At 42.7% G+C, this 25,293-nt stretch overlaps 1 protein-coding gene across 1 annotated transcript in view; it reads left to right on the top strand.

The window, feature by feature from the left end:
- RSPO2 (R-spondin 2) overlaps nucleotides 1-8,750 on the top strand; it is a 193,974-nt gene extending 185,224 nt beyond the window's left edge. Inside the window, exon 6 of the mRNA XM_082259778.1 lies at nucleotides 7,984-8,750. Within this exon, the coding sequence (XP_082115904.1) occupies nucleotides 7,984-8,093 (110 nt within the window). The 3' untranslated portion in view covers nucleotides 8,094-8,750. The remainder of the gene's footprint in view (nucleotides 1-7,983) is intronic.
- Nucleotides 8,751-25,293: the final 16,543 nt, after the last annotated feature.

Genomic DNA, 25,293 nt, shown 5'->3' with positions numbered 1-25,293 from the left:
GAGCCCCAACTCCCTGTGTCCCTGTGCCTCCTTTCTCTTCTCATTGGCTCACTGACTTTGACAACAGCGGAGCCAATGGCTCTGCGCTGCTGTCTCAGCCAATAAGGAGGGGAGTCCCGGACAGCCGAGTATCTCATGCAACATCGCTGGATTGAGAGGGGGCTCAGGTAAGTATGAGGGGTGCTGTTGCGCACAAAGGATTTTTATTTTAATGCATAGAATGCATGAAGATTAAAAAAAAACCCTGTCTTTCTTTACAACCACTTTAAGTCACAACCTCAAACAAAAACCTCTCCAGATTTCCTGAGACTAGCAATCAGAGGCAGCAGTGCCTTAGATCTAACTATATATTGGTGATGTGAGAAGGCTGTAAACAAGAGTATCTAGGCATTATTGTATATCAGGAAGAGCACTGCTGTTTTGCAGGAGAAATTTCAGACACACAGCAACATTTTTCAGGGTACTGCTTAGACACAATGCAATTAGCATTAGTTACTCACTGACTGCACTTCATTGGTTGCCATCTCCACCTATTCCAGAGACACAGCTAAAAGTGAGAGTACATTTCTCCAAAGTCAGAGTAAATCCCTATGTTTTGGCAGGTGTCACCAGAAAAGGTGTCCCCATTGGGAAAATCCCCCTTTACCGGATTCAGGGACAACCTGTAACATTTTAGGGGCCAGGTGGTTAAAAAAAAAAAGTATGCAGGTACCAAAGAAAATCCGATCCGGTGACACAATTATCTTAAAAATATCACTTTTAATAAATCCTTTTAAACTTCTTTAGTGACATTCAGCTGAATCACTTAAAGCAATATTTAAAATATTCAGAATTCTTCATACAGTAAAAGTGTCAATTCTCATATCTACACCATGCTGTCACCATCTGACATCCATTATATTTGCATTGACCTGGCAGAATTGCACAACAGGGGTTATAAAGAATGGCTAAATTCACCACCATATACATCTACGTTCAAAGAGTTTATGTATCTATGTGAGGGAAAATCTCAGTGTGAAATGCAAAATTCAATATAATAACTAATTCTCCTGGATATGAGAATCGACACTTTTACTGTGTGAAGAATTTTGAATATTATTGTAAATATCTCTGGGGCCCCCAGGATATTTTTCAGTGATTAAGTTGAGTCTCACCAAAGAATTTTAGTGGATTTATTAAAAGTGATATATTAGGATTCTAATTTCAAGGTCTCCTCAGATCTCGTCTTCGGTACCACCTTATAGTCTAGTTTTTCGAATCTGGTATATGGTGTGACTAATTAATGGCACTTTTCCACTGCAAGTACCGGCTAGTACCGGCTCGGCTCTACTCGGCCCTGCTTGGCCCGGTTTGCTTTTCCACTGCGGTACCGCATGGCATAGTGTCGGAACGGTTCGGTACGGTACGGTACGGTATAGGTTTGCTTTTCCACTAAAGTAGTACTAAAGTTAAGTGGGTGGGATAACAACGGGGTGGGTGTGATTCTCTGACCAATCAGTGGCTAGTAGTGACTGCATGCAAAGGATTGTGGGATATGGTACCAGTTTGGTACCTGTTGGAACCACAATCGAGTAGGTACTGTTTTTTCAGAGCCGTACCGTACCGTTCGGTTCCATGCAGTGGAAAAGCAAACCTATACCATACCGTACCGAACCATTCCGACCCTATACCATGCGGTACCGCAGTGGAAAAGCACAAAAGCGTGCCGAGCCGGTACGGTTCTATGCAGTGGAAAAGCGCCACTAGAGGTATTTTGTAAAGTTATATACCAATTTTTTTTATTTTTTTTTAATAAAAAAACAAAAACCTAACTAAGGTTGGAATCTTTACCCATTATATCAAAAATAAACACCTTAAGTACGTCTCCCCCCCCCCCCCAGAATTCTACTTACCTAGTTGAATGCAGCATTGGTCCAATGCTGTATCTGTCCCCCGACACCTCTAAACTGAGAACCAAGCGATCGAACATCACCGATCGCTTGGTTCTGACAGCTCCATGAGCAGAGAGCTGCTGACTGTCAGTCACCGCTCTCTGCCCCCTGCTTGCTCATTGGAGCCTGGGCTGGGAAGGGGCGGGGAGTGGCCGGCTTAGGCTCTCAGCGGCTCGCTGAGCCAGGTGTCGGTCCAGGGATCTGGAGGATCCCCACTCCGTGGGTGTGATGACGTGGAGCCTGGACCGACCTCTGTGAGAACGAACTGGGATCTATAGGACATGTACAGCCAAATGAGATTTGGCTGTACATCTCCGTTTAAGAAAACTAATTTTAGGTAATTTCAAAGATTATTTAATTGTCCTACTTTATGACCAAGTTTGTCAGCAAGGTAAAATGACTGCCTAAAGTTGAACTAAAGCCAAAACTTTTTTTAAAGATAGACTGGAGATAGATTGTTCCATTGGGGACATTTTTTTTTTATTTATTTTTTAGTCCTGTTTACTATACATATCTCCCTTTGTGGCGTGCTCCCAGCACAGAGACTGGGGTCTCACCGAGGGCCCTGTATGAACAATCGGGACCCGGATCTCCTGATTTTTGGGTCACATGATAGCTGTGGTAGCCCCTGTGTTTTTTCTCTCTCTGTGAATGGAGAGGAAAGATGCAATGAATCTTTCTTTTTTCCTGGCAGAGAGGAAAAAAACTAAAATAATAAAAATCTAAGAAAAAATACCTACAGTAGATCAAGGTTTGATCTAGGTTGGTGCCAGGGTTAGTGTTTGGATCAATTAACCACTTAAGCCCCGGCTTCTAAAAGACCAGGGGTATTTTGCGATTCGGCACTGCGTGACTTTAACAGACAATTGCGCGGTCGTGCGACGCTGTACCTAAACGAATTTGACGTCCTTTTCTTCCCACAAACAGAGCTTTCTTTTGGTGGTATTTGATCACCTGTGCGATTTTTTTTTTTTTTTTTTTTTTTTTTTTTTTTTGATCACGCGCTATAAACAAAAAAAGAGCATCAATTTTGCAAAAATAACAATATTTTTCACATTTTTTTATATGAAATTCCCCCCCAAAAAAAAGTAAAAATCGACATTTTTTAACATTTTCGGCCAATTTGTTTTATGCTACATATGTTTGGTAAAAAAAAAATTGCAAAAAGCGTATTTTGATTGGTTTGCGCAAAAATTATCGCGTTTACTAACAAAGGGAAAGATTTTTGTCATTTTTGTTGTTTTTTTTTTTTAACGCGTAATGGCGGCGATTTTTCAATTTTTTTTTTTTGCGGTACTGCGACATTGCGGCAGACAGATCGGACCCTTGACTGACATTTTTGACACTTTTGGGGTTACCAATGACATTTCTACAGTAATCAGTGCTATATATATGCACTGTTACTGTAAAATTACACTGGCAGTGAAGGGGTTAACTTTATTTGAGAGGGAGGGGTGGTGTGTGTCCCTAGGGGCGTGATTCTTACTGTGATTGGCTGTGGCTTGAGCTATAGGAACACTGATCAACGGTCCTACATAGTAGAACCGTATGATCAGTGTTTCTACACAGGGGAGAATGACAGGCAGCTTGTTTACACAAGCTGCCTGACTTTCTCCCTCTCCCCCGACGATCGCAGAGTGAGCAGTGGACATCGGGTCCCCCGGTCACACGCGCGGGGGGGTCCGTGACCCCAGAGCCTCACAGGCTAGTGATGTATATATACGTTACTTTGCCTGTGAGGGGCTGACCGCCGCAGTATATCTACTTGCGGCGGTCGGCAAGCGGTTAAGGATCAGTATATTTGGGGCAGTATTTTTTATTTATTTTTTTCTAAATTGGTGTCGGTGTGTTTTTAGGTAGGACAAAAAAAAAAAAAAAAAAACAAAGTCTGCACTATTGCTTCTGGGCTGTACTACGGGTATACAAACAACAACTGACATACACATATGTGTTATCGCTGTGATCGGCAGGATCAGAAAAATGTATTTTGGGTCGTTCTTTGGTGGTAGGTTATGGTAGTAACAAAAAATTATACAGCTTTTTTTTTTTACTATTGTGGACCAGTTTTCCTTTTGATAATAAAAAAAAAAAAAGAAAATGTGCTCAATTTGTCTATTCCACTTGGATGCATAAAATAGTTTGATGCTATGAACTGTATGGTTTTACAAATGCATGTCAAATTGCAAAATTGTACTTGGGGATTAAGATTTGTTTTACCCTTAGGTGTGAAGGGATTCATATTGAAAATGAAAGCAAAAGAAAATGGCAACTTTTGGGTTGTCCCCAGAAAAGTAATAGAGGGAAAATCTTCCAATAGGGACACTAGTTCTGTTTACCTGAGGGGCCCCAAGGGATTCCCTTAATTTGAAGGGATTTCCTCTCACTTCCTGTTTTGGCTATGGGACAGGAAGTAAAGGGAATTCACCCCAATAGAACTTGGATGGCAAAAAAGGGGGTTGTTTAAATACAAACCAGTTTAAGGATACCCACAGACCTGAGAGGGTAGCAAATTGTGAGCTATACCCACAGGAATAGCTAAGAGTGTAGTCCTTCCCAATTCTAAGCACCACATCTGCATGCAGGAGGTTACATTTTGGTTACACTAGTGGGTTGTTAAATAAACTGAGATTATAACTCTCTCCCTTATTATTAAAGCCCAACTTCAAGAACCTTGAAAATTCCTCCTCTCATTGAAACGGTGCTTAAAAGACAAGGGTTAACGGCTTTTTAGGTCATGGGAAAAGAATGGAGCATGCTTTTACACTGGTCACCGAAACATCATCTCCCCAATGCTCCAGCAGTCTTAGGTCTTAACATCATCAAGACCCATGCAGGGTTCATGGACCTACATTGGGTGTGATGAGGCCAAGGAACAGTCCACTGCTGGAGCGTAGGATTGGATATGCAAAATAATTCTATTGCACTCACCAGACAGTGCTCCCTCAAGGGGATATCTCGCTTTCACAATTAAACCGCTGTGTAACAGGACCCAGATCCATGTATTTAGTCAGCTCTCTCTCCTATAGCCAGTTTGCCCCTTCTCAGTTGTATGTGAAAAGAATTGACATCCCATAGCACAATACCATTTTACATATTTATTCCAGTAAATGACACGACATGCACTTACATTTATTCAGTGTTTGAAAAGCAAAATTGGGTTGTCTATGCGTTCCATGGACCTGGGAAGAAGTGACGCTGGAAGCTCTGCCCAATGCGTTTCGTCATAACGATGTCTTTAGGAGCGGCGACCTCTTGCTACACTTCCTAGGATTATATAGTATGCGGTATCTAGGCAACCTGGTACAACATGATTGGCGGCCGTTTTTAGGCAGATCAAACATACGCCTGTGCGTATTTGTTTTGGTGTTTTAACTTATTTTATTTTGCTTTACTAGTATACCTACTATTGTGATTAAAGGTGTGTTGTACTCAACAGCCTTATTTGACCGAATTCACCATGAAGGCGCCACAATCGCGTCAGAAAGATTGGGACACCTTAAAAAATACACAATAGGGGACATAGGAGCCTTAAATTTCATAAAATATAATAAAAGTACATAGAATACCTAAAAAGTATGCAAATACATGAAACAATTTGCAAAATGTAAAATTATAATTCAACATTTTGGTGTTAGTTTTTTTTTTTTTTTGAACAATTTTTTTATTAAAAACTAATTCAAATTCTATTTCTAAAATGATTTTAAAGCTGCTGGGAGGGTTATTTGGTTAGACCAGGGTTTCTCAACCAGGGTTCCTCCAGAAGTTGCTAGGGGTTCCCTGAGCAATGAGCAATTTCCACCTGTCAGATAAGATCCCACTGACACCATTGATCTTTTTAGCTATCTTTAAGGAGTTCATTCTTCCCAATGGCCACATATGTAAGGAACGTTCTTCCCAATGGCCACATATGTAAGGAACATTCTTCCCACTGACCATCACACTAATGTATCATGAGCTGTAGATATAGTAAATTTTAGCAGGGGTTCCCTGAGATCAGAAAGTAATTTCAAGGGTTCCTCAGTGTTGAAAATGTTGAGAGAGTCTGGGTTAGACTAATACCCAGACTGAAATATGTGATCTGATTTGGTGGTATTGGAGGGTTCTTTACTATGTTGAAAACTTGAGGGCCTTGGTGAGATTCCTATATTGTCTATTTTACTATATATCAATATGGGCACATATGGTTAATATATAAAAAAAAAAATGAAGATAAAACAGTTGAGATCTAGATCTATGTATTCGTGCCTTTCGGTTGGAGTGTATTTAACAGAAATATCCATCTGGTTTCATTCTGTGAGATTTTAGTTTTTTTTGTTGTCCCCTCTCCAATGTCCTGGGGTTTTGTCTATTCCATAGAATTTTATGAGTGATGGAATGCTCTGAAATGTCTGGATACACGGTGTTTTATGAAACTTTTCCTGATGTTATCTGTTCCTGAATTCTAACGTATAGTGGCCTAGGTGTCCTTCCTACATACTGAAGCCAACATGGGCATTCCATAACATATGTCACGTGCATAGTGTTACACATGATTAGAGCACCAGTCACTTTAATTTTGATTTTTTAAACTTATGGACTAATTATTTCACACCAAGATTTGATTGTTGAGAGATTGGATGACCAAATGTATCACCGTAGAGTTTAGGGTTTACTAATTTTTGGTCACAATAAGCATTTGTTACTTTATTTTAAAATTTAATGTGTTGGATATTTAATCATTGTTATATTTACACACATTAGGAAGTGTTCAAATAATGTTTAATGTTCACATATTATATTGATAATTTAAATTGTCTCACAAAATAATATATTGATATATAGAAAAACACAAAACACCAAGCACTTCTTTTTTTTAATTTTACTTAAAGGGAAACACACACTTGTACACACCAAGCAGAGCAGCACCATACCAACTACCTCTTTCATTTTAATCCTCAGACTCTTAGTGAAGGCAGCAGCTGTCATAATAGCATATATTTTTACCATTTGCACAGAACATCCTCATACAAAATGATTTTACTCTCCCCCTAGACCTAAACAAGGAGTAGATGTCTGCAGTGCAGGAGCAACCCAATTGCATGGAGGAATTTTCTGAACTTAAGCCTATCCATTGTATTAAAATGCTTTTGTGCTAACGAGGGGCACACTGCTATGAGGAGAGAGCAGAGTAACAGGAGCTTATAGGTGTACTGTTTCGTTCTAATTTCACAGTCCAGTCTGGGGAAGGGCAAGACCTGCAACTATTACCTAACTGCAGTAGACAACAAGCAGGTCCTGCCAGAGAGGCCTGTGCTGTGTGGCAGAGCGGTATACATTTTAGAACTGGATGGTTAGAGATACAAATACTTTGGCAGGTAAAACAGACTCTATATATATATATATATATATATATATATATATATATATATATAAATGGGCGGCACAGTGGTGTAGTGGTTAGCACTTTCACCTAGCAGCAAGAGGGTCGCTGGTTCGAATCCCAACCACGACACTACCTGCCTGGAGTTTGCATGTTCTCCCTGTGCCTGCGTGGGTTTCCTCCGGGTACTCCGGTTTCCTCCCACACTCCAAAGACATGTTGGTAGGTTAATTGGATCCTGTATAAAATTGGCCGTATGTATGTGAGTTAGATTGTAAGCTCCTTGAGGGCAATATATGTAAGCGCTGCGTAAATTGAGAGCGCTATACAAGTACCTGAAATAATAATAATAATAAATAATATATATGTATGTATGTATGTGTGTGTGTGTGTATGTATGTATAATGTGTGTGTGTGTGTGTATATATATATATATATATATATATATATATATATATATATATATATATATATATATATAATGCATTACATCTGTGCATTTAGCTGCCTGAAGTTCAGCTTTAGGAATTTTTTAATTTTTTTGTAGATTTTTACATAGGTCAGTTTAATATATTTTAATATACTTTAGTGTTCTAAAATCCAAAATATTAAATATATATAAAGTCCAAAATATTAAAAATACTAAATATCATGTATGACATATTTTTACATTTGTTCTGTTTCTTTTTTTAGGAAAGAGAACAACAAAGAAGGACAAAAGGAACAAAAAGAAAAAGAAGTTACTTGAAAGGGCTCAGGAACAACATAGCGTTTTTCTCTCCACGGACCGGACCAGCCAATAAAGAGACAGTTCTTCATCCTGCCCCCCCCCCCCCTCTCCTTTTTTTTTTTTTAATTTGCTAAGTGCACAAAGGCTGCTACATGCTCTTGCACACAAATGAACTGCAGAATGGCTGCTTTAACAGTATTGGTTACAAATATCTTGTGAAAGTATCACAAACCTATTTGTGTTATTTATACTTTTTTTTTTTTTTTTTTTTTTTTTTTTTTTTTTGTTCCTCTGATTTTGGGAATCCCGGAGGGTTGGAAATACTGAGTTGAATCAGTGACATAAGATGTGTCAAAGACTTTTTTTTTTTTTTTTTAAATATCTTTTGTATTTTTTTTTTTTTTTTAATTCAGTGCCTATGATGGAAATTGCCAGTGTGTAGAAATGGGACTGTTGCCTGTATTATCAGCCGTTGGCAAAAGAAAAAAAAATGGACTTGTGTATATCTGTGTAAAAGAACCAAAACAAAAAAAATTTGGAAGTAGATTTTTTTATTTTTTTTGTTTTAATTACATTTGTGCTTTTTTTAAGTTTTTATGGTTTCCATACTGTACGTTTTTTAAACAGTATTTCAAATGTTTGTTTAGCTGATATTCATTCTCAGAGTGCCTATTTTAATGGAAAAAAACAGTTGTGTAAGAAAACTGTTGATGCTAATAACACAGTAACATGGCAGTAACTGCTTATGGATACAGCAGCGGTTATACTTTGTACATAGTGCTGAGATGCTACATGTAATAAACTTATTTACTGTGTATATAGTACCATCTTATGTTAATTGGAAGTAAAGGTATTAATAAGTTATTTGTTGGGAAACAATTTGTTCAGCCTATCTGTAAAGGTTTTCATTCATCCAGGTTATTGGTGTAGCGGGAAGTAGTCCCTTCAACTGGACCTGTTCTTTAAAGCTGAATTCCACATGTGGATTTTATTGCATAGGTACAATGGTCCAGCATGGAAGAATGCAACCAAACTGATAAGAGGCATGGAGGGGCTCAGCTATGCGAAAAGATTAGAGGAACTGAATTTATTCTCTCTTGAGAAGAGGAGATTAAGGGGGGATATATGATCAACATGTATAAATACATAAGGGGTCCAGTTAGTGAACTTGGGTTTAAGTTATTCACTTTAAGGTCAACACAGAGGACAAGGGGGCACTCTTTACGTCTAGAGGAAAACAGATTTCGTCTCCAAATACGGAAAGGTTTCTTCACCGTAAGAGCTGTGAAAATGTGGAATAGACTCCCTCCAGAGGTGCTTCTGGCTAGCTCACTAAATTGCTTTAAAAAAGGCCTGGATTCTTTCCTAGGTGTACATAATATAAGTGGGTACTACAATTTTTTTTTTTAGGTAAAGTTGATCCAGGGAATATCCGATTGCCTCTCGGGGGATCAGGAAGGAATTTTTTTTCCCCTGCTGTAGCAAATTGGATCATGCTTAGCTGGGGTTTATTTTCGCCTTCCTCTGGATCAACAGCAGGTATAGGATTGTGTATATGGGATTGTATGGTAGGGTTTACAATACTGTTTTTTATTTATTTTTTTTATGGTTGAACCAGATGGACTTGTAACTGTGTAATGTAAGTATGCATATTCCATTCTTGGGGGATACCTTCAAAAACTGGAAATCCTTGTAGGCACCTCTTCTACAGCGATGATGATAGCCTCTGTCTCCCAGGTCCCAGAAGCAGCTGCCCTACTGCATAGTGACCACAGCGCGTTGCCCACTCTGCATTGGCTCCATTAACAGAACACCTTGTATTTTTCTCACTGAATGCAAAACATTCTATGATTGGATGAGGTAGAGAGGCAGGGTGGTGACATCATGATCTTCACCTCTTCCAATAAGAGGATGCCTTGCATTCATTGAGAAGAATGCAGAGCGTTCTGTGAATTTTGCCATGGTGCCTTTACCGAGTGGCCAACCCCCGCCTCCCCGTGATCACTAGGCAGCAGAGCAGCCATTCAGCATGGGACCCAAAAGTAAGCAGCTTTGACTGTAGGAGTGGCAGTTACTACAGTGGTTTCAAGCTTCCAAGGGGATCCCACATGTATGGCTTATGCATAATTATATTTGTCCAAGCTGGACCAATGGATCTATGTAATAAGATCAATTTCTGAAATTTAAAGTGTAAGTCCACACTAACACTACAATCCTTGCATCTACAATCTAAAACTAACCTTTCTAGTCCTGTAAAGGAGAATCCAGTACACATACCTTTTTTGAAGCCGACCGAACCCGCTCTCCAGCAGCGGAAGCTCTGCAGAGGAGACGGCCGACAACGGCTGGGAAATAAATGGGAAGTGATGGCACCATTAGACTTACTATGGGGGCTTCCGTTGTCAGTTGTGTCCTCCTTACCCTCCTCCACAGTGAAGCCGTGGCTGACAGGTCAGCGTAGGATCGGGGCAGATTGGCTTCAAAAAAGATGTGTATACTGATTTCTTCTTTGACCACTTGCCAACCACCAGCAGTAAATATATTGCGGCAGGTCGGCTGTCCCGCGAAATTACGTAACTGTACAGTTTTGCGGGACCGCTAGTGGGGGCGCACGTGCTGATTGGCTACAGGGGGAGCCAATCAGTGGGTCCAGGGGCTGCGATGTCCACCGGGCACCAACGATCGCTACCCATGGAGACAGAACCACGGTCTGCCGTTGTAAACACGGCAGACTGTGGTTCTGTCAGTGATGAACACAAGGATCCTGTATTCCTCCTATTTAGGTTCACAGGTCCCTGTGTTCATTCAGCAAGTCAATCCCCCACAGTTAGAAAGCACCCCTTTAGCACTGATTACTGTAATGTCACTGGTCCCCCCAAAAGTGTCAAAAATGTCAGTTGGGTGTCCAATCTGTCCACCACAATGTCGCAGTCCCGCTACAAATCACTGCCATTACTAGAAAAATAAATAAACAAATTACATAAATCTTTCACCTAGTTTGTAGACGTGATAACTTTTGCGCAAACAATCAATATAAGCTTATTACCAAAAATATGTAGCAGAATACAAATTGGCCTAAAATGATGAAAAAATTTGATTTTTAAATTTTTTTTATTGGGAATGTTTTATAGCAGAAAGTAAAAAAAAATATTGTTTTTTTCAGAATTGTCGCTCTTTTTTATTTTTGTTTACAGCGCAAAAAATAAATCGCAGAGGTAATCAAATACCACCAAATGAAAGCTCTATTTGTGGGGAAAAAAAGGACATTGATTTTATTTGGGTACAGAATCGCATGACCGCGCAATTGTCAGTTAAAATAACAGTGCCATATCGCAAAAAATGGGCTGGTCATTAAGGGGGTAAAACCTTCCGGTCCAGAAGCGGTTAAGGGGATAGATAGGTTAGCTTTAGATTGTGGATGTCTGTAGATGCAGGGATTTTAGTGTTAGGATGGCTCTATTATACTGCGTGTGCATTTACCTAATTTTAACAAATTAAAACCAAACTCCTGCTAACACTTTAAGCAGTTACATCAACCATTTATTTTCTTTTGGGATAAAGGTTTTACATAAATAAACAAAAGTTGACCATTGTATGCACCCCTGTCAATGTTAACCTCTTCAATACAGGGCACTTTTACCCCCTTCCTGCCCAGGCCAATTTTCAACTTTCAGTGCTGTCATACTTTGAATGACAATTGCGCTGTCATACAATGCTGTACCCAAATTACATTTTTATCATGTTTTTCACACAAATAGAACTTTCTTTTGGGGGTATTTCATCACCACTGTTTTTTTTTTTTTTTTTTTGGGGGTCTTTTTTTTTTTTTTTTTTTAAAGCTAAAAATCTTGAAGAAAAAAGTTTGCCAGAAACTTTTTTAAAGAATAATTTTTTATCCTTCACTGATGTGTACTGAGGAGGCTGCACTGATGGGCACTGATAGGCTGCACTAATAGCTGGCACTGTTGGGCAGCACTGACTTGCATCACTGATGGCCACAGATTGGCATCACTATTGGGCACCCACTGGCATCACTGCTGGGCATGGTTGGGGCTGACCTGATAATCAGTACCCTGATAATCAGTACACTGATCAGTGCCCTGATTATCTGTACACGCTTCCCCTGTGAGGAGATGCTCCTGATCGTCACTCCCTCACTCTTAGTGTGAGGCGAGGAGAGTCGATCACTGGCATTCTCGTTTACATGTGATCAGCTGTGATTTGACACAGCTGATCACAAGGGTAAAGAGCCGCGTCATTGGCTCTTTACCGAGATCAGGGTCGCAATGTGTCCCAGTGTCCCTTGGGCATGTAAACGCAGTGAGACTGGGGCTATGCCCTATAACGTTATCCCAGAGCAACAGAGCATCCTGCCAGCCGTCATTTGTCCATACGGCGGATGGGAGGTAGTTAAATGGTTTGTTGGCAACCCTTTTTCTGGACAGCTTGGTCTAGTATAAGGTTTAAAAATAACATAAATCTTCTATCCAAATCACCAGCTAAAGAAAAAAGCCTAAACAACAAATGGAGCAATAATATTCCGTCATTGGTGAAGCTGCAATATATACCAATTTTTGCTTTCAGGTTTAAATATACTTTAGTGCTAGTGACAAACTGCATTATATATCCTTTTGAATGTTGCCCATAATTACACTTTATTCCTGACACAAATGTCAAGGCAGATGAGGATTGTCTAAGAACAGGATGGGAGCTGTGAACATTTTGTGAAGACACCATTTTCGAATTATGTAATCCAACACAAATCCTCTTGTGCCATTGAATTCTAGACAGGTGTTCATCACTCGAGTTCCATGGCTAAAGGTGTGAATTGATGAATTGCTGGGGTTGAGATGTTGTAATGGTATTTTATATGTGGGTGACAGATGGTGTCAAAGGTTCTCACCCCTGGTTAGAAATAGTTGTTCAGTTTTAGTTAGATGGCCTCCTTGGCCAGTCAAACATCTTTCAGGTGACAGTTGCTGTGGATAGTTCAAACATGAATAAAAAATATATTGGAACAAAGTAGGTAAGCAAGCATTCAAAACCCAATGTTCTTATCTTATTTGTGTTTTTTATTTTATTTAGTTATTCATTTTATGCTGCAGCAACAAAATCTTCAGTGCTTTAGAAACCATTTCACAATTGTTGCTTTTTGGAAGCTTACAATATTTTCCCCCAAACACTGTAATGCTGACAACACATACTTTGTGTTTTGTTAAACTGGAAGAGTCCTGAGATTTAGTCCACCTTTAAAGCTGAACAGTTAGGCTGGGTTTACACTTATGTGAATTGGGTGCTGGTTCCCCCGCATCCAATTCCTATGACCGGAGACTGTGATCGGCTCTCAACTGAGCCAGTTCACGCATCTCCAGGACCGCTGCAGAGTGGTTTGCAGAAGAGTCCTGTGCATCTGCTGGTTCATTTTAAGGTGTGAATCCAGCCAAAACTTTAGGCCTGATTCGTCCCTGAAATAGAGAACATATATTACCAGATCCCTGCTGTGAGCCGCTCCTTACAGCAGTGTGAACCCAGCCTTATAGAAAAATGTAAGTGTGTCACAACCCAAAATTTTTGAAAATTGCAGCTTAACAATCTTTAGGGCACTTTTCACACCAGTGGACCAATCAGATCCGCCAGTCCTTTTTTTCAGGCGGAAACAATCAGACCACCCATTGATCTCTATGGAGCGACGGATGTCAGCGGGCAGGCATCCGATCCGCTAAAAACAGATGGATGGGGATTTGTTCCCCGTCTAGTAGATCAGATGACAGTCAGATGTAAATGGAAAGGCAGTCCATTTCCATCTGACTGTCCCATAGAGCACAGAAGGCTCTGTCCGTGTCCGCTCTGCAGAGCAGACACGGACCTGTCATCCGCCTGCTCAGGATAAGCAGAGAGATCCCGCGTTGAGCAGGCGGATCCGTTTGACGGATTCCACTCCATCTGAAAGAGGCCTAAATGTGGTGGGTGCATTCGTTCGCTTTTTTCCCTTTCCTCCCACCTGCTGATCAGATAACTCAGTGTGGTTGGGCACACCTCCATATGGAATAGCACCGTTTTCCACCATTGTAATTAGCGTGCAGTGACGGTTGTTGTGGTAAGGTGCGTGCGAAGAGCGTACACATTTCCACAATGTAATCCTGTGAACAGGGCCCAAAAGTTTGGGTATGTCTTTGAATTTATGAACAAATATTTAAACATCTTGAAAAGGTAATGGGCTCTCTGCAGTATTTTTTTTTTTTTAGCCCTGGCGCCTATTAAAAATGCTGTCCTATCTTGTGGAATCTGATTCTAATGGTCAGATTAATTTACATAGACTTGGCCATGCCTTATGAGGACACAATGTATGGGAATCATTATATGGCACAAGTGAACGATGGGGGAAGGCATTCTTCATGCATACACCATGGTAGTGCGCACACATTTCTGCATCTGTTACCAATATAAAACTGTATGTTGCGTGTATTGTTTTCTGAAATCCCCTTTTATGCCCACTTCTGCACTGCTAACAATTACTATCAGCTGCTCTTACTAGCTGCTTTTTTTGATTATCAATATTGTTAATCAATGACTTTTTAGGTGACATTTGATATCTCATAATGCCACAATGAGTTTCCCTTTCTTGAAATTGAAATGATATCTTCATTTTCTTGACTATTTCAAAGCGTTTTATTCAACCTTGTTTATGGTCCTATTTAATATAGATGTGGTTTCCATTTAGATGTTATTCGTGGTTCTCCTTAAAGAAGGCAAATACCTTCAGAGCACCAGACGTGCCTAAATGACCCAAGGCATACAGCTCAGCATTTCATGGGAAAAGGCAGCCTCTGAAATCATGATAGAACAGATTTTCTTTTGGTGATAATGCGCACTGAAAGCAGCAAACCTTCCCCAAAATCTTTACTGTTAGGCCTCATGCACACAGGACGTTTTTGCAGCTGCTGTTAGGAGCGTTAGAGGTTTGTTTTTTTGTTTTTTTGCAGCTTAAAAACGCCTCTCCGTGTTATTATATGGCCTCATGCACACACAGGCAGTGGCAAAGGCATTTTTAAGCTGCAAAAAAAACCCAGGGCCAGTATGTTTAGGAGCAGCAGCTGCTAAACGCGGCTTAACGCTGTATATCGGCTTTTAGCAGCGGCAGGCGTTTTTAAAATGTGAAAAATGTAATTGGTCACATATAGAAGAGGGTTGTGTTTATTTAAAAACGCTGCTAAGTGTCGGCATGCCTAAACGCGCATTGACAACAATGCGAAATGCTGCTAAAGGCGCATTTTTGATGTTGCTTTTTCCTGGCGTCAAATAATTTTGCAGCTTGTTTTTTTGACACCCTGTGTGCATGGGGCCTTAAAACGTAACTCCACTTTTGTTGAGAAAATAAAAACATTCCCCTCTGGGTGATCTCTGTACATTACAAGGATTATAATAACCTTTGTTGCAGATGCAGATTCCTACCTTTTTGTATTTCTGAAGAAATCCCTGTGCGTTTCTCAGTGCCTATGTGGGAAAGTGAGTCTAATGGGAGTGGTTTCATAATTATCAATCAGCTGTGCTCCTGCAGGGCTCTAATGAAGAAAGCTGCTGGGCCTGCATCCCTTTAAACTTTGTTCCTATTGGGAGTAGCTCACCAAAAATGACATTTTTGTGGCAGGGGATGCCAGAAATCTGACTTGTATCTTAGTGCAGACCTATGGGAAAATTGGTGAGCCAATCACACAAGCAGGAAATGATGTTTCTGGGGTGTGGTCAGTATACATTCTGCGTACAGAACAGCTCCAGGTAGCCATATTGTATTGCATTTTCAGAAAATTACAGTGGTTGCAGGTTGAAAAGGAAAGGTAATTTTTAATAACATTCAACTACAATATGACTTGTGTCGCAATTGTATACGCTATATTGTTTCTTCTTTATTTGCTATTGTTCCCAATGAAAGGGGAGTTACCCTTTAAGAAGGCCCGATGCAGGCATATTGAGCAATGTTAGAGACTAGTAATGGTGTGTTGGGATCGAGCCCACCAGGAAGTGGTCACTGCATACCGCCAGTCATAGGCAGCGTGTGTATGTGCAGCTGCGGGTCGGGAAAGCCTCACTGCCTATGATTGGCGGTGTGCAGTGACGGCTTCCTGGGGGGCTCAATCCAAACATGCCCGAGCCTATCATTACTAGAGACAGTTGGGTGAGGTGTTGGTTCTGTAGGCCTTATTTAGGAGTAGACACCGATGGGTGAAATTTGTAAAAAAAAAAAAAAAAACAAGGCGGATCACTCCGCCTGTCAGTTTTTCCGGTGGACCTGATCGGATGCTCCATGCATCCCTATGGGGCAGCGGGTGTCAGCGGAGACATCTCCGCTGACACCCGCTGCTATCCAATCCTGTCCGTGAAATCCAGGCGGATGGAAACCCTATTTTCCATCCGTCTGGAGGATCGGATAAGATCCGATGAAAATGGACAAGTGGTCCGTTCTCATCCGATCTCCCCATAGAGGACAGCAGGGATCTGACAGCTCTGAATCTGCATACTGTGGAGTGGAGACGGAGCCTATCCCCACTGAGCAGAATGGACTTTGTTGGGCGATCCACGGAGCTGGCGGCCTCAATTGCTGCCAGGCACCCACGATCCCTCCCCGTGAAGAGAGAACGGCGGTCTGCTGTTGTAAACACAGCAGACTGTTCTCTCAGGAATCAATACAGAGCTCCTGTGTTCCTCCTATTTAGGATCACATGTCTCTGTGTTGATTCCATAAGCCCTCCCCCCCAGTTAGAAAATGCCCCCTAGGCTCATATTTTACCCTTTAATCACATCTGAGTTGACCCCTTCCCTGCCAGTGTCATTATTACAGTAACAGTGCATATTTATAGCACTGATTACTGTAGTAATGTCCCTGGTCCCCCAAAAGTGTCAAATGTCAGTTAGGGGTCCGATCTGTCTACCGCAATGTCGCCGTCCCGCTAAAAATCACAGATCGCCGCCATTACTAGTAAAAAATAAATAAATAAAAATGACAAATCTGTCCCCTAGTTTGTAGACGCGATAACTTTTGCACAAACCAATCAATATACGCTTATTGGGATTTTTGTTTTTACCAAAAATATGTAGCTGAATACAAATTAGCCTAAAATGATGAAAAAACACAGATTTTTACATTTTTTTGGGAATGTTATATAGCAGAATGTGAAAAAATATTGTTTTTTTTTTTTGTTTTTTTCAGAATTGTTTTTTTTTTTTTGTTTATAGCACAAAAAATAAAAATCGCACAGGTGATCAAATACCACCAAAAAGAAGCTCTATTTTTGGGGAAAATAAAGGACATCAATTTTATTTAGGTACAGCGTCGCACGACCGTGCATTATCCGTTAAAATAACGCAGTGCCAAATCGCTAAAAATGGCCTGGTCATAAAGGGGGAAAATTTTCCGGTCCAGAAGTGGTTAAATAGGGGCCGATTGATTCCAGGAAGTAAATGCTACATGAATCATCTGCCCTTACTCAAAATGGCCATAAATGCTAAAGCGGGGGGGGGGGGGTTCAAAGGGATTTCTCAGCACAATAAAGCATGGAGATGTGGATGGATGGGTTTGCGTTGAATATTAAAGATGAAATAAATAGCGTTTTTGTTTTTTTGTGCTCAGATGCAGTGTAGTTTCAAAGAAAACTTCAGAAATGCTCACTGCTTACATTTTTTAAATGCCTGAATTTGGCTTTATTGTAGTCTCTTATAATCCATCAGGACCTCTAGATGGTTGAGAAAGGGGCTTTATGGGCCAATCAGGAGTCCTGCATGAGTCTGTTGCGGAACCCGTCAAATCACAGGCTGGGGTCAGAGAGGTGACCTAGTGGTGTTGCTTAACCACTGCAGCCCTGGAAGGTTTACCCCCCTCTTCATGACCAGGCCATTTTTTGCAATACAGCACTGCGTTATTTTAACTGACAATTGCGCGGCCGTGCGATGCTGTACCCAAATAAAATTGATGACCTTTTTCTCCCACAAATAGAGCTTTCTTTTGGTGGTATTTGATCACCTCTGCTTTTTTTTTTTTTTTTTGCACTATAAACAAAAACAGACAAATTGGAAAAAAAACCCTATATTTCTCTGTTGCTCATTGACAGACGTAGTCCTCCTTGATTAATATCAACTCGGGTTATACTGCCCTCTACAGGAGTAGGACTAGACAGGAAAGAAAAGTTCTGGCCACACCCTAGGGGCAGTCCCAGAGGGTATATCCTCTCACTTCCTGCTACAGCAAATCAGTTTTTTTCTGTCTAGTTAGGAGTAAGGACCTAGATGCCTTGCTAGGATCTTCGGTCCTGGCAGGATTTTTTTTCTTAGAAAGATTTTTTTTTTAGACAGCTTTTTCTCCAGTGTTCCTGTGAGATCTTCAAGCAAGAAAGCTGTAACTGGGCGACGGGCTGGATGTTGAGATCCAGTGGTCACCCCAGTTCAGCCTACGAGCGCGTGCAGGCCATAGCTCCGCGCTGGGTCGGCCGCGACATAGTCCCACTGGACGGGGACTGACCCTTCGAGTTAAACGTCTCGCCTGGACGCCAATGACCAACAGAGTCACGGCGTCCGTATTGGTCGACAGCCCCCCCACCCCGGTGGAGAGGGGTTCTGTCAGGAGTTGGCGCCCGCCTGGTTCCGGTATGGTGAGTAGAATGTTCCCCCTCTCCCCCCTGTCGGGTTTGTGGTGGACGCGGGCCCCTCTCTGGGATGGTAGGATGGGTCTCACATTGAGTGTGATTGTTTGTGAATAGTAACCAGGAGGTTTGGTTTGGGAGCTGACAATCTAAAGTCATTGTAAGACTGTAAGGGTGACTGAAGTCAGTGGCAGTACAAAAGGGTATTACTATTGAAGTAGAAGGTATCCTACCTGTCAGAGTGTGTACACAGGTGCCTGAGTTACTGCAGTCCAGATCGCCATTCCTCCAGCAACCGGTCACTTCCATGGGCTGCACAGCCTCCCGACGGCCCACGGACCGCATGCGGCCCGCCAGGGTCCTATCCTATACCACCAGCCAGGCTTATCACCATTCAGGGTGAAATTTGTGGGGCCGAGGCACTCCCGCAGGCCGCCAGGCCGAATACATACTTCCCGCAGGCCGCTGCTAGCCGCCGCTATCCTACACAGACCGCCGCCATTGTTTTGCAGATCGCACGAGGCCGCCATATTGGTGTAGCCTCGTGTCTCCAGCATGGGGGCGGCCATGTTTGAGGTGACCAAACACCTTGAGGAGCTATGGGGAGGCCCCGGAAGGCTTGTAAAGGGGCGGAGCCGCCTCCTTGGCCCAGGGAAAGCAAGCCAAAGACTTCCTGTCTGTAACAGACAGTGCTGGAAGCAAGTTGATAGAAACTTCTGTGCATCAGGTGAGATTGGGGTCTCTCTCTCTCTCTTTCTGAGGGGTCCTAGCAGGTAGACTGAGGGGCGCTATTGCGCTGGAAGACTAAGTTAAAAAAAAAAAAAAGTTTTTTTCTTGCAATTAATTTTTTTGTGTTTGCTGGCAAGTGTCTTGTTACATGAACTCTGCCACACATGCATCCCCACCTGATCCCCTCGGGGTGGCCGCAGGACCCTCCAGTACCCCATTTGTGATGATGCATTATCAGCAGTTTTGGAGTCTTTGGTATCCTGGGTGGAGGTAGCCTGTCAGGGACGGGGGTCAAGAAGAGCGACCCCCGCCTACCCCTAGGTCATCTGATACTTCAGATACGGATTCTGAGCTGGTCATTGCAGCCCCTTTTTTCTGGGGTTGTTGTCTCAGGTACGGTCTCCTCAGACAGTGAGGAGGACGCGTCTGCCTCCGCCATAGCACAAGAAGCGTTGGTGGAAGCACCAGTAGTGTCTGTCAGGGGAAACCTTAAATCTTGAGGTTACACGGGCAGAAGTAGCGGAGACTCATATTCCTTCTTTGGTACTAGCAAGCCTACCAAAATTATGAAGGGTTTCCCTTGCTCAAATGGGGTCGTCCGTAAACGAGCCTCTGCTATTTCCAAACGCATTGCTAGGCGCTATCATTTTGAGGAATCCCTCATTACAAAGATGGACGGTACCACCAATAGTGGACTCACCGATTTCCAGACTAAATAAAGCCACTGTTATCCCGTGGGATTGACAGAATGGACCTCACCCATCTCTAGGGTGGGGGGACGTCTTCACCGGTTTCCGGATCCAGGGCTTTCCAGAATCCCGGATAAAGGGGTTCGCAAGTTCATATGGTCGGGATACAAGATCGAGTTTCGATCACTTCCACCGGTGCGATTCTTCCCTTCCAATATTCGACATCCCCGGGTCGCTTAAAAGCTTTGCGGGGGACAGCTTGATGCAACAAGCAGTGGTAGTTCCCATTCCTTGGAGGAGTTCTAGTCGAACCTGTTCACAATGCCCAGGAAAAAGGGCTAGGTGCGTCCAATTCTGGTCTTGGAAGAGATGGAGTCCATCCATACAGTGGTGGCCTCCCTGCATCAGGGGGATTTCCTGGCGTCCATAGACATTTAGGGTGCCTACCTTCATATCCCCATCTTCACAGGACATCAGCGTTTTCGTTGCTTTTCCCAAAGATCATCCCTGGTTCCCACCAAGAGACTGAACTATCTGGGCCTAATTTTGGATACATCCTTGGCAAGAGTGTTTTTCCATGCGGAGAAACTCCAGAAGATTCAGTCATGATTCGGATATTACTGTCCGTCAACTGGCTGGGATTGATGGTCGCCTCTTTAGAGGCAGTACCGTTTGCCCAGTCTCATACCCGAATTCTCCAAAGAGGAGATTCTTCTCATATGGAATCGGAATTTCCGCTTCTCTGGACAATCGGATCCGATTGAGCGAACGGACCAGGGAGGCTCTGGTCTGGTGGCTTCGGTCTCCGATGCTCAGCCAGGGGAAGTCATTTCTTCTGATAAATTCCAGGTCACCGATAAATGTGTTGGAACTGAGAGCGATCAGACTTTGTCTGATTTACTGGACCGAGCAGCTCCAGGGCAGCCCGGTTCGGATCCAATCGGACTATGCCTCGGTCATGACTTATGTCGATCACCAGGGGGCACCAAGAGTGCCCTGGCGGCCATAGAAGTGGCCAACATTCCTATTGGGGGAACAGTTGTTCCAGTTCTCTCCGCGATAGTTATCACGGGGGTGGACAGGCAGATTATTTCAGCCGTCAGATTCTGGATCAAGAGTAATGGTCTCTTCATCCAGAAGTATTTCTCCAGCTGTCCCTTCATTGGGGCACCCCGGAGATGGATCTGTTGGCAGGTTGGCTCAACAGGGCTCGCGCCCGCGATCCTCTAGCGGACGCAGCAGACGCGCTGAGCGCCCCGTAGGGTAAGAATCAGCAATGTATGTCTTCCCCCTTCTCAAGTTACTGCTGAGATTTCTCCGCAGGATAGAGGTGGAGGGAACTCCAGTTATCCCGGTATTTCCGGGCTAGCCTCGTCAAGCCGGGTACGCCGACTTGGGCAAGACTAGTCGCGGACGCTCCTTGGAGACTTCTTCTCAGGGAGGATCTGCGGTCTCAAGGAGCGATCTTCCATCGTGCTTTACAGTCGCTGGCTTTAACGGCCTGGCCATTGAGACCCAGGTACTGAAGGACAAGGAATTGTCAGCTTCAGTTATTCCTACTCTAATTAAAGCAAGAAAAGCGACTTCCAGCAAAGTCTATTATCGCACATGGAAGGCTTACATTGCGTGGTGTGAATCGTAGGAGTTTTCCCCCACGTACCTATTCGGTGACCCGAATCTTGTTTTTTTCTGCAAAAGGGGGTTGAGCAGAAACTATCCTTGAGCACTATCAAGGGTCAGGTTTCAGCGTTAGCAATCTTCTTCCAGAAGCCTCTGGCTACTCATTCCTTGGTGCGGAATTTCATCCAGGAGGTGCAGCACTTGGCTTCGCCAGTGCGCGCGCCCTTACCACCCTGGGATCTTAATTTGGTGTTGTCGGTTCTTCAGAAACCTCCCTTTGAAAATATCAGGGAGATTCCCTTGCTTACATTATCCCAGAAGGTGGCCTTCTTGGTGGCTATCACTTCTGCACGCAGGGTGTCAGAACTGGCTGCATTATTGTGTCATTCCCCATATCTGGGGATTCATAGGGAGAAGGTAGTTCTTCATCCGAAGCCATCCTTTTTTCCTAAGGTGGTTTTCAGATTTTCATCTGAATGAAGATATTGTGCTACCTTCCTTGTGTCCTAAGCCCAGTCATCCTCGGGAATGTGCGTTGCATTCCTTGGATGTGGTGCGGGCAATCAGGGTATACCTGAAGACTACGGAATCGTTCCATAAGACGGATTCACTTTTGTGATCACGGATGGCCCCAGAAAGGGGTTGCCTGCATCTGCCGCGACTATCTCCAAATGGATTAGACAGTCGGTGGTACAGGCTTATGCTATTAAGGGTCGGAATCCTCCGTTCCTTGTTAAGGCGCACTCCACTCGAGCGCTCAGTACTTCCTGGGCCTACCGCCATCAGGCGTCAGTGGTCTAGGTGTGCAAGGCAGCTACCTGGTAGTCGGTGCATACCTTTACAAAATTTTATAAAGTTGATGTGATGGCATCGGTGGATGCCTCATTTGGCCGCAAGGTTTTGCAGACCACAATTTGAGGAGACCGGTGGTCTACCTCGAGGGTTTTTTTCCGTTGGAATTTCAGTTGAGTCTCATCGTGTGATTGATGAGCCTTTTAAACTTCTAGTTGGCACCGGTTGGGCCTTCTAGATTGGATTTTGATTTCCCTTTTCCCACCCCTCATTTGTGGCACTGCTTTGGGACGTCCCGAGTTGATATTAATCAAGGAGGACTACGTCTGTCAATGAGCGACAGAGAAAAATGGATTTTTGTAAAATCTTACCGTAAAATCCTTTTCTCTTAAGCTCATTGACAGACGTAGTACCCGCCAGGAGGGCTGCCCTGCCCCAGTATATGTGTGTAGGGAGGTCCATAAGCAGTTAAAGTAATTTAAATTCTTGTTTTTTTCTATATATATAAAAAAATAAAAATAAACTAATTCTACTTATCTGCTTTTTTCAGTTTGTTTTGCACAGAGCAGCCCTAATCCTCCTATTCTTGGGTCCCTGGCTGTGCTCCTGGCCCCTCCCTCCTGTTGAGAGCCTCCACAGCAAGCAACTTGCTATGGGGGCACCTGAGGCGAGCTGAAGCTCATTGTACCCATTAAGACACGGGACCGTGGCTCAACCCCCCCCCTCTCTCTCCTCATTGGCTAACTGAGTTTGACAGCAGTGGGAGCCAAAGGTACCGCTGCTGTCTTAGCCAATTCAGGGGGAGAGTTCCAGACAAACGAGGCATTCATGGATAAAAAATATTTTTAACCTTTTCAGCCACTTTAAACACACATTACACAGAAGCATTGACCACTGATATCACAAACCGAAAACTCACACAGATACATTTCATGCAGCTATCACTGGGACGTAACATGGAGACAGTAAGTGGCTACAACAGGGCTTTTGATCTGCAACAAAGGGTGAAAAAAAAAAACATGGCAATTGTTTGAGATGTAGTGCTACCCTCATATGAGCTGCTGGATTGTTTGGGTCCCGCTGTCCTGCACCAACAATGACATACCCTGTACCTGACCATGTATAAGGCAAATATTTCAATGGCCTTTATTAACACAAAAGCCGTGAAAAGAGAAGGTTAGTCAAACAAATGCAATGGTAAACAGTTTACAGCACAAAAAATGCACTTGGCAAAACAATGGTCTACTGACAAGCAAAAGGCACTGACTACTCTATTAGCCAATGGGACAATATTTTTAACCCAGTACTTTCAATTGTGGCCCTTCTAGTCTCTGGTGGAGTGAACCTTCCCTTCTAAAGATATTTTTAATCTCAATGGGAAAAGGATGCTTCCAGCATGAAAGAGTCAAAAAGCTATCTTCAGAAAAATAGGCAGCCTATCCCACGGAATGGGCAACACAAAATGTAATTGGCCAAGAGGCCTGGGTCTCAGAAATCCCTTGGTGGCCAGCAAAAGGTCTCATCCCTCTTGAGCTGATTTGCTGTAGCAGCACTAGACAGTTCTGTTCAGTGAAGGTCAGGAACAGCCACTGACTCTCTCCAGATCAGGATCAGCTGCAGTCTACTACTGGATCTCAGTTAAAGTCTCTGACTTCAGGATCAGGAACAGCATGACAGTTTCTCTCAAGTGATCAGGAACAGCAGGATTCACAAACAGCAGCTTCTTTCAACAGTCTGCTCTCTTCCTTCACCACAGTAGCCATGTGACCTAGATACAACAACATGCGGCTCAGGCACACGCAGCATTTCGGCAGCTACTGAAGTCCAGCGGGATTTCTGAACTGGCCAAATTTCGATTAGCATGTAGGCTCCCATGCTCGACAGAAGATTATTTAACCACTTGCCTAATGTGCACTTTTATCCCCTTCCTGCCCAGGCCTATTTTTAGCTTTCAATGCTGTCGTACTTTGAATGACAATTGCGCGGTCATGCAACACTATACCCATATGAAATTGTTATTGTTTTTTTCACACAAATATAGCTTTCTTTTGGTAGTATCTAAATAAGCAAATTTAAATAAACTAATAAAGACCATGAATTTTGAAAAAAAAACCTGAATTTTCATAGTTTAATACATTTTTGCAAACAGGTAATTTTTCTCCTTCGCTGATGAGGCTGCACTGATGGGCACTGATATGACGATGTGACACCATATGACGATGTCCCAGAACTAGACGGCCACACTGCAGCCATCATTCATCATCATAGCAGGGTCGGCAAGTGGTTAATCAACTTTTGTCAAAGTCATACGTTTGAAATGTATCCACCGTTCACCAACTGAAGCCAAACCTCTGCAGCCGCTGACCCGTGTATTTTGCCCACCCCTTCCAAAATACAATGTCCCGGCTTGGGGGTTCAATCAACCACCTAATTTGTGTGGATGGAAGAATCAGTTTTTTCATTCAGGTCTATGTCTTTTGTATCAGACTGGAGTTCAGCCTTAAAGTGGGGTGGACCAGTTATTAAAGTAGACGCAGACAAAAATTATTTTGGACCTCTGCTTCAGGAGACTTCAGAAACTGAGACAAAAGTGTGAATAGTTTCTATTTATTTAGTGGTGGCCTTTCATAAGTAACCACATTACAACAGTCATTTGGTTCATTTTTGACACATGATTCCTGAAAAAAAAACTCCTGCTTGTTAAATAGCTCAGCTCCGAATGGAAAAATGAGATTATTTCATAATGTATTTTTCCCTGACGCTTCAATCACAGAATGGTGGGTAAGATAACATGTAACAAAAACAATTTTTC

Source organism: Pelophylax lessonae (genome assembly GCF_965119305.1).
Source record: "Pelophylax lessonae genome assembly, chromosome: 5".
Lineage (NCBI taxonomy): Eukaryota > Metazoa > Chordata > Amphibia > Anura > Ranidae > Pelophylax > Pelophylax lessonae.
The sequence above is the reverse complement of the archived record's forward strand: the minus strand, read 5'-3'. Positions and strand labels throughout refer to the sequence as shown.